At 41.5% G+C, this 10657-nt stretch overlaps 2 protein-coding genes across 2 annotated transcripts; both read left to right on the top strand.

Annotated features, from left to right (window-relative positions):
* Positions 1–5611: 5611 nt before the first annotated feature.
* Positions 5612–8066, top strand: LOC113014605 (uncharacterized). The gene has a single exon (XM_026156262.2). The coding sequence runs from the start codon at positions 5758–5760 to the stop codon at positions 6433–6435; it is 678 nt and encodes a 225-aa protein (XP_026012047.1). The 5' UTR covers positions 5612–5757; the 3' UTR covers positions 6436–8066.
* A 1320-nt stretch (positions 8067–9386) lies between these two features.
* Positions 9387–10428, top strand: LOC145423648 (uncharacterized). Its single transcript, XM_080296356.1, has one exon. The coding sequence runs from the start codon at positions 9491–9493 to the stop codon at positions 10064–10066; it is 576 nt and encodes a 191-aa protein (XP_080152482.1). The 5' UTR covers positions 9387–9490; the 3' UTR covers positions 10067–10428.
* The last annotated feature ends 229 nt before the right edge of the window (positions 10429–10657 follow it).

Genomic DNA, 10657 nt, shown 5'->3' with positions numbered 1-10657 from the left:
GGTGCTGTCTTCAATGCTCCACTCTTGAATAAAGGTGAAAAAAAATACCCATAGGAATTAGGAAACATTTGACTGTGACAGTATAACACAAAGATAGTTAAACTTGGAGAATATCAAGAAGCATTTTGTGGGTGATGGCCTTATTCTTATCCCTTCTGACTATTTTTTGTTGCTAGTATCTTTGTCACTACTCATAAAGACACCCACAGCCCAATCAGGCTGCACAGGTAGTCCAGCTTCTGGATACAGCATCTATACCATTGCAAGACAGTTTGCTGTGTCGCTGTAATAACTTCAGAAATATTTCTTTGTGTGAAACAAAGGAACTGAGAACCAGTTCCTTAGATAATTAGGAAGGGGAAAGAAAAGCATATAAGAGTATTTCAAGTAAGGTAGACTGCTGTTCATTTGATTTTTAACCTTCGACCAGATTAATGAGCCTGGCATAGTAAGGCCTGATTTATACTTCTATGGGAAATCTACATCGTAACTGGAGACATACACTGTAACCTTCCACGTAACCTGACATGCACTTCTAAATACACAAATTCAGCAGGGGCTCATTACATTATTGAGATCATATGTGATAAAAGGCCGAGGTCAAAACAGCTAGAACTTAAATGGATATTAAGCACTCCCTGCCTTTGCATTGCAAGCTATTTAAAGTAGCAGTAGGCAGTCCCAACATCAGCTACTTCTGAGAGATTTAAAAAGGTCAAAACACACTTGCAGAATCACATTTTGGCGTGTCAAAATAATATCTAGCAAAGACAGTGAAGGTGCATGTTGGGCAAGAACACAGGAGTCTTACTAAACGTTAAGAAAAATCCAAAACAGCCTGTGCTTTATTCACAGTAAGTGATCAAACTGTTGCAAATGTAACTTGAACAGCATCATCCTCGAGTTTAATGCACATGAAGACAAACCTTCAGCGCTCACGGTAAACATTTAAGGCTTCGAAACTTCATCGTGTGCAGTGCAAATACAGATCTTTTAGTGCCCCCTCCTGGCAGATGTGAATACATGCAGTCAGACCAAGGCTCATATAAACTCGCTTCATGTATGCTGAGCAAACTCGACAGGGAGGTAGAAGTTAAAGAGAGGATGACCCTTGCAGCACTGGCATACAAGTCCAGGAGCAGCATATGATGGGCCACTTTTGGATTCGGTGTCTCGAAACAAGTCCAACAACTCTGAAATTTGCCTGACTTTGTCTCCAGATTACAATATTATCAGCACTAACAAGCCGTAACTGTGCTTTTTCCCTTTTTGGGAGGGAAAAAAAATCAAAGCTTTATTTTGCAAAACAAAGGGACAACACTGCTTCAAAACTCATAGGAATTCACCTGAAACTGCACTGCTTAATGTGCGATGTTTACTGTAATGTTTATGTCGTGCTTATTCAGCTGGCTGTTGAACAATTTCCCTGCAAGCATTACAGCAGCAGCTCTCCTTCCACACTAAAGGCAACTCAGTTCAGTTAGGAAGATATTCTCTGCACAGCTGATTACATTCAATGAAAACCTGCCTCCATTTGGAATAACAATAATAAGAAAAGAAAAATGTAAACGCTTGTGTCCTCTACAACAGACAACTATGTTTGGGAATACAGGGATGCCAAATTGGAATAATCCAGTTCTTTACAACTACATTCATGTCTCCGGGTTATTCTCGTTACTGCGCGCAAGCTCTGTCGTGGAGGACTCGATCTTTTGTTCTGAGTCATTTTGCGTCTCGGACTGTAACCCCGAGGTGTCCAGCTGTTCTGGCCTTGATGTCTCTTCGAGTAAAGCCTCCATCCCCGCCACGGTGGTCCTATTGCTGCGGCTGTAACCCAGCCTCTTCAGGGTCCGCCGGGCAGTCCTCAGTGAGATGGGCTTCTCCACCCCACTGCTGTTGTACAAGGCATGGATCTCCTCGACCGTAGCCTCCCTGTTAGCCTCCAACATGCTTGCCAGTCTCTTCTCTCCGTTCTCATCGACGAGCCGCTTCCTCCCGCTCGCTCCGCGGTCGCTCGAGGTTTTCTGTTTATGACACCATTCCCTGTGAACTCGGGACACCGCGGTCCTTGAACAGCCCAGCAGGTTCGCTGTCTGCGACAGGCTGCACCCGGCGTTTCGGGCTCCCACTATCATACCCCGCTCAAACTCACTGAAATCCCGCGACTTGCCCATCAATCACCCCTCCTTCACACTAACACAGGTGTATGGGGAAGAGCAGCGGATATCCGCTAGTAATCATTCTTCTTCTATGGTTCTTGGTACAACGCAGGTCGCCCTCAGGTGGATCCAGGGGCGGATCTAGAGAAATTTTCTCAGGGTGGCATGGAAATTAAACGGGGTGGCAAAATGAAAACCTTTTTTCTCTCTTACACATATGCAGGTGTTGCATTCTGTAATAATCATTATATATGGTTAACATATATAAAAAGCAGTAAGCATAAGCATTTCATATAAACATAGTCTGTAACTTTATTTTCTTTGGCCAACATAATTAAACATTTCAGTTTCATAAAACATTTTAATTTTGATTTTATGTAGTGTAAAGGAATGTAATAAATAAGCATGTAGCCCCATAAGTATAAAATTTAGATAGCTACACAAATGGGGTGTTTCATTTACAAACATTATATTTATTTATGTTGATTTTTAGTTGAGAAGCCATAAAAGGCTGAGGTATACAAATGTACTACTCCTATAAACTATGCAAGAAAACTTTCCACTGCCAAGAGCAATGTTTTGTTGTACAGGGTTAAATAAATAACAATTAGAAATCCAATTACATGTGAATAATGTAATCAAGAATTTGTAAAGATGTGCTTTTGTATTTTAATAGGCAAACCTTTCGCTGCCCAGTTTCACCAATAGAAAAACAAAGCAAGAGAAGTTCCAGATATTTCAAAAATAATTGTGATCATACCTTTAAATCTTTAAATGTCTATAAATTGATCCAACCGTGCTGGCGACTATCCCAACTCCCATAACACAGGAGGACTGCCTCTGCCTGGGCAGGTGCTTTTTAAAATTGTGGTACATTCTGTAAACAGGTGAGCAGGCTTAAAACGAAGAAGCTAAATTTCAGCACTATCTCTGTTTTTCCACACTCATTGAATTAAATTGACATTAAAATAAAGATAAAAGGGGATCCATTGTAGGCCCCCTCCCATGTATTTATTGTAACACCGGTAGTTGATATTAGATCTACAGATACTACAATTCCATTCATTTTAACTCCTGTGTAATACTGCCAAAATAATATCACCAAAACAGGTTTAGCTGGGAATTTTAGTGCTGACTGATGAGACACGTTTTAAATAATCCACTGAAAATCTGACTGGGTAAAAATAACTCCCAGGAAGCACAGGGCGAGGGGACATACAGCACAGAAAACTAACAGTAACTTCTGTTAAAACGGAGCAGCTGAGTACACAGCAGTGACGGAGGAAGTGACAACGAACAGAGGGTGGAGGATAATAAATACTCAACAAGGTATGGGGGGAGTGGAAACAGATTTAAAAGGGGAAAACAGAGAGAGGAAGAAAAACTAAATATAGAAAAAACAAGACAAAAGGACTCAACATGGAAGATAGACAAAAAGTTGGCAAGTCATGGGAACACACATGATAAGCAAAGTAGAAATATAAGTACACAGTAAACTGAGGTTTTCATCGTTGCCTCTTTTCCTGAAACGAGGAAAAGAGGCAAAACTTAAAACTTAATTTGCAAAAACATAAAAAATTTACAACTCCCCAGATTAAAGAGAAATATATATTTATTAATAATATACTTAACAGAAACTGGGAGCACAGAGGGTGCATATTTTATTACAGAGAGGTCTTTAGAAGGGACTAAACATGATTTATTGATGAACAGAATTCAATAATGCTATTTGGCAAGTAGACTCAATGTCCCCACATGCCAAATTGTATTAGTCAGAAGATACTTGAAAAGAATGAAACCTACTTAAAACACAGAAGCAAAGAAACCACAATTTTGAGAACCCCATTCTTAGCCCTCAGTGGCAGACAGGGAGGGGACAACTCTACCGCTATTTAAGCTGGGTTGCTAGTTAGCTAACATCAGTACCGTTAGCTAAAATGGTCGTTCACACTGGTTTTTGCTGCTGTCCCCATTGGGGAATGATGAGTCCCAGTCTGTGTTGATTTCCTTATTAATCATAGTGCTAATGTACTAAACAAAACTTTGAAAGAAAATTATCATGCTCTCTGTGATTGTGAATCCACCATGGTGGACATGATGAAGACCGCTTGGTCTTGATTTCTCATTGGCTGACCTCCACTTCCCTTCCATTTTTACAGAAATCTCCAGTTTTCCCCCCCGCTTAACTGTAACCCCCCCCCCCCCCCCCCCCCTCCAGAAATTACTATACTAGAAAGTGAAAAAGAGAAAGTTGTCCTATTTTCACAACGTTACAGAGGTTTTATTAGAGACACGGCTAAGCGGTTTGCAATTTGGAATAATTTGCGAAAGCTTAAAAATCTTCAGCATTGAATTGCACAAATGAGGCATTCTTGTCAGAGGTCATTTTGGAAAAAAAATTAATTAAAAAACAGCAGCCGACAACACTGCACACAGACTGGTGCTTAATAAGCAAGCGAATAAGGCAGATATCTTTTTGTGGAATCTTTTTACCTGCTCTTTGATCGTTTGCTGTTGTAGCTGTTTGTTGGTTGATGAATTTTTTTTTGTGAGCTTTTAGCTAGGATTCTGACACTTCTGTGGATAGCACACGTCTGCATTTAAATAACAGATCTGGTGGTACATCCCATTAAATCAGATGTTCTCCCTCTTGCCCCCGACACCGAGATCATTGGGGTTCAACGGGTTAATTGTTTATTGTTTAGTTACTTTGTGTAGTATGAATGGCCATAAGGAAGGTTTTTATCAGTAGGAAAACCTGTAAAAAGCAGCTAAAAATCCAACATTTCTGCTTGTGCTTCATTGTGATGACAACTTAAGACAAACAACTTAGGAATTATAAATGGCTTCAAGCATACATTCAGGCCTGTGAGACTTATTTAGACATTGAGACAATGAGCCATGAGCCTCTGTGCTACATGCACACATTTCTGCATCTCTGCCATTCAAAGACAGTTTGTATATAGTTTATTTTATGTAATATTCAATACTGAACCATAAATGCAGTGTTTTTCAGTATTTTTATGCATTTGCTAGTACTAGGAAGGACACATGAGGTTTATAGCCGGGACAAGTTTGAAACCGTTCGTCCTCCACAATGGAAAACGCCTAAAAATAAAAATGGTTCTCAAATGTTGCTCATTTTGTATTTCTTTGCTTTATGGTGGTGGTCAGAGGGCCCGGTGGCGCCAGTGTCCGGCAGCCTCGCCTCTGCCCCTGGGCAGCTGTGGCTACAATGTAGCTTGCCATCACCAGTGTGTGAATGTGTGTGTGAATGGGTGAATGACTGACTGTAGTGTAAAGCGCTTTGGGGTCCTTAGGGACTGAGTAAAGCGCTATACAAATGCAGGCCATTTACCATTTATCACGCTTGCATTTAAATCCGGCTCCCCAGTCCCTCTGAGTACCCAATCTGTACAACGGGGTGCCCAATCCCAGTCCTCGAGAGCTACTGTCCTGCAGCTTTTAGATGCATCCCTACTCCAACACAGCTGAATCAAATGGTTTGATTATCTCTTTGGCATGCCATGAAGTTTGGCAAAGGCCTGGTAACAAGTCTTTCATTTGATTCAGGGGTTTTTTCGTTGCAATTCTTCAAATGTCCTCTGGAGGGCAACAATGCAACTGTAATGCATCTAGTTTGCCGGATATACGACAAAAGAAGAAGGATGTTTTGGTTTTTAGCATCGGAAATATCCATGGTTTCACATATTTACCCCTGGGTAGTGTGAAGAAGCGGGGATTCATGGGCAAGTCGCGCGATTTAAGTGAGTTTCAGCGGGGTATGATAGTGGGAGCCCGAAACGCCGGGTGTAGCATCTCACAGACAGCGAACCTGCTGGGCTGTTCAAGGACCGCGGTGTCCCGAGTTCACAGGGAATGGTGTCAGAAGCAGAAAACCTCCAGCGACCGCGGAGCTAGCGGGAGGAAGCGGCTCGTCGACGAGAACGGAGAGAAGAGACTGGAAAGGATCGTGGAGGCTAACAACCAGGCTACGATTGAGGAGATCCATGCCTTGTACAACAGCAGTGGGGTGGAGAAACCCATCTCACTGAGGACTGCCCAGCGGACCCTGAAGAGGCTGGGTTACAGCCGCAAGACGCAGGGAGAGGACGTCCTCATCGCGGCAGGGCTGGAAGCTTTAGCCGAGTACACATCCGGCCAAGAACACACGGACACCTCGACGGACATGAAGTGTGAGGTGCAACAGGAGCCAAAGATCGAGTCCTCCACGACGGAGCTTGCGCGCAGTAACGAGAATGACTTGGAGACATGAATGTAGTAGTAAAGAACTGGATTAAACCATTCTGATGTCGCGATATTTCCAGAGTTGCCCACTGTAGAGCTGTTATTTAACCCCCCCCCCCCCCCCCCCCAGTTTATTCCGATGTCTTACAAAATATCCACCTTTGTTTTTCGCGCCAGATCAGGAGTTTTATTTCAGTGTAATCATGTGCAAACAACATCTTCCTCAGCCAATTTAGTCACTTTCAAAACCATTAACAAGAAAAATGCATCCAGATGTTGGACCCTTATCTTAACAGCTGTCAGATATTCTGTCTATACGGAACAGAAACGTGGATGTTATAATAAAAAATTTAAAATTCAAAACGCCAAAATAACCATTAATATATTAAAGATAGATCCTTTATTTTCCTCATGGTGAAATTTGATCTGGACTGTAGAAAACTAGACCCATAAACACAGCACCAGCAGGTACAGACACATTTATTAACAGCAGGCATCGCTCAGGGTGCCGTGTAGCCTCAGCTCATTTTAGGCTAACCTTTAAAAGTCTCCACAGAGGAACAAAGGAGTTTTGATTCTTGCTGTTAAAGTCTAAACTACCTGGCTGTCGGTAACAACTCATACTGAGAGTACAGGATGAGGGAAGGATCACAAATGACTCACTCTGCTTGTTTAAGTACCCACTGGTCAACAAACAATTTGAAGACTATAACAATCGCTCTAATCAATCATTGTTATTGCAGTCTCAACCAAGCACGTTAACTCTCCTGAACCATGGACATTTTCACATTTGAAATAAGGCAATCGCTGTCAGGGTTTGCACTGTCATTACTAGAGCAAACACCATTTCAGTCAACTGTAAAAATTAATATACCGGTAAGCAGTGGCTTATGGGAAAAGTCTCTGCAAATGCCAAATATGATTTAAAGTGGTGCTATTTATTTAAAGCGTTCAAAGGTCTAATAAATCAGAAGGAGCCGTGTGCTTTATTGCATTTCAACTTACTTAACTTAGATTAAACTTGGACTGAGGTAATCCACAACCCAGTTTGTTCACTGCAGCTGTAACGTGAGCACCCTGAGGTAGCATATCAGGGAAGTTTGCTATAATAAAAATATTTTAAGTGGTCTTTCTTGTTTGTTTGCTTTTCATTCATAACAATTTACAGAACTCAACCACAGCACCTCTTCAATCCGTCCTTACACACAGCTGATCGAGCTAACTCTGATTACTGTCCCTGGAACTGAAAACAAAAGTTAATCAACCTGGAGTTTAACATTAAACACTTTTTCCCCCCAACCTGCCATCTGGAGTCATCCACTCGTGGGGTTGTACTTTGGCGTATGTTTGCATGTTTGTCTGTGAACAGTTTCGTCACCCTTATGCAAGATGCTGTCACAAATCTGTTTGTGTTACAGCTGCAGTTCCCATCAGGGTGATTACACACAAGTGTGTACAGTTACATCTTTATCTAAATGTATTTATTTATATAAAAATGAATTCAAACAGGAGGTTGTTAGTTTGTGATATTATTCATTACTTTGACTTAAATTTACAGCTGTTGTATTGAAGTTTGCATATGACTGTGTTGCATTAGAGATTTATAGCCAATCCCCTGTGTTGTTTATCTTTTTGGAATAAAATTCTCAAGGAAATGCATCACTTTCTCTTGTATGTTGATTAGAGTGAAGATTTAAAATTAGGTGGGTCCCATGGGATCTTCTGTTTTCTAAGTTAGACCACAGCACGCTTAACTTTAGGAATGGTTGCTTTAAATCATCACTGTAGCCTTTTCTTTCCTGAATTTTCTATAATTGCACAGCTGAAATAAAGGAAAATGATTTTCTGTGTATTTTGTACATAAGAAAAACATGACTGTCAGCGTGGGATTCCTGAGCTTGCAGAGAACAGACAGTGTTTACTTAAACATTTTGCTTTGTCCAAAAGGAAGAAAAAAGCACATTTGCATACTGAAAGTTTTTTGGGTATAAAGGGGCCACTCGATATTTAGTGGGGAGTCTAGCCTTGAACAAATTGCTTTCTGTCAGCCATGTATGATGTAAACCGTTTTAGTGCTGTGTCCTTGATTCCAGTGCTGGCCAGTCGTAATAACAGAAGATGACAGATGGAATCGAAAGCAGAACTGAGGTCAAGGATATGCATGTGATGCAAGGATGAGGTCCCTGGTGAAACAAAAGCTATTTTCCTGCTGTGTCTGAATGGCTCTTAAAGTTATTATTAATTAAGTAAGCCTGGACCTGTGATGCTGCAAGGCATGCTCCAGAATCTCAGAGATAAATGGAAAGCTGGAAATGGGACAGTATGACCTGTGACAGTATAGGAGTGCAGGCTATAAACAGGGAATTAGACCCAGTAAGCATGTGAAAGTTTTCAGGGTGTTTTACGTGGCTTCATTTAGGAAAAACTGGAAGGGAAAATAAAAGTATGGATGACGATTTTATTTAATACTTTTACCCATTCACACGCTGACTGAATGTAGTGTAAAGCACTTTGGGGTCCATAGGGACTAAGTAAAGCGCTATACAAATATTTACCATTTACCATCTGTTTTTACCTATCCACGTGTAGTTTGTTCTCAAAACAACTACAAAAATACAGAGTTGCAACTGAAATAATAGATAACTTTTAAAGACAACTCTTACACAGCAAAAGTTGCTGGGTAATGCATACAGACATAAAATGATGACGATTTGCAGAATCCTCTAGGTCACAGCTAGTATAAATCACCTTTCTGACGAAGATGATAATGTTGAATGGGAGAGATGATTTGTCACAAAATCATCCTGTGAATTAGTGGATTAATTTGTGATCACTGTCTCTCATTAATTCAGGACGAGTCTGATGAGCTTTTTAAAGTTCTGCTGATTTAGCTTAAGTGTGTGTGTATGAACACATGAGTTAGTTTTAGTGGTGGGCCTGGTGGTAGTATGGCTGCATAGCTGATTTTCCGGGGGACTTTATGCATATTTTAAGAGCAAAAATCGAAAAATCACCAATGCAACTCAGGAGGGCGACAATAAGCCTTCATTCCAGCCTAATGTACCGAAAACCACCGAAGTAGAATGAGTATTTCTATCTGCAGCGCTTCTCACCGTTTGTGCACCATGATGGGCAAGTCTCGGGATTTAAGTGAGTTTCAGCGGGGTATGATAGTGGGAGCCCGAGACGGCGGGCTCAGCATCTCGCAAACAGTGAACCTGTTGGGTTTTTCAAAGACTGCGGTGTCTCGAGTTTACAGGGAATGGTGCCAGAGGCAGAAAACCTTCAGTCAGCGGGGACCGTGTGGAAGGAAGCGGCTCGTGGATGACAACGGAGAGAAGAGACTGGAAAGGCTGGTGGAAGCCAACAGCGAGGCTACGATTGAGGAGATCCATGCCATGTACAACAGCAGCGGGGTGGAGAAGCCCATCTCACTCGCAACTGCCCGGCGGACCCTGAAGAGGCTGGGTTACAGCCGCAAGACGCAGGGAAAGGACGTCCTCATCGCGGCAGGGCTGGAAGCTTTAGCCGAGTACACATCCGGCCAAGAACACACGGACACCTCGACGGACATGAAGTGTGAGGTGCAACAGGAGCCAAAGATCGAGTCCTCCACGACGGAGCTTGCGCGCAGTAACGAGAATGACTTGGAGACATGAATGTAGTAGTAAAGAACTGGAATATTCCCATTCGACATCCCAGTATTCCAAAAGAAAACTGTCCACTGTAGAGCAGTTCGTTATTAATTAAAGAAAGTTAAAGAAAATATGCCTTAGAAATATGTTTCCTCGAGTTTATTATTAAGTTTTTATGACTTGCAAAACGACACACTTTGTTTTGGGGCCAGATCAGGATTTTTATTTCTTTGTAATCAGATGTGCAGAGAACATCTTCCTCAGATAATTCAGTCATCTTCAAAACCATTGAAAGAAATCTGCCTCCAGATGTTGGATACTTTTATTTGTCCCTTACCTTAACATCTGTCAGGTGTTCTGTCTATAAAATACAGGTTATAATGGTATCTTGATCGTGACCTGTTTTTATTTGTTGTTGTTTTTTTTTGTGTGTGTGTGTTTTGCAAAACTAGAGCCATCAATATCACCACTCATATCGAGAACACAGGAATAATGATGGATCACGACTGATTCATTTTGCTGGTTTCAGTACACACTGGTCAAAAACAATTTGAAGATAATTAATGATGGTTATGAGCCGTTATTGTTGCTGCAGACAGAGACTGAAGTCACTTG

The sequence above is a fragment of the Astatotilapia calliptera genome, chromosome 22 (genome assembly GCF_964374335.1).
Source record: "Astatotilapia calliptera chromosome 22, fAstCal68.1, whole genome shotgun sequence".
Lineage (NCBI taxonomy): Eukaryota > Metazoa > Chordata > Actinopteri > Cichliformes > Cichlidae > Astatotilapia > Astatotilapia calliptera.
The sequence above is the reverse complement of the archived record's forward strand: the minus strand, read 5'-3'. Positions and strand labels throughout refer to the sequence as shown.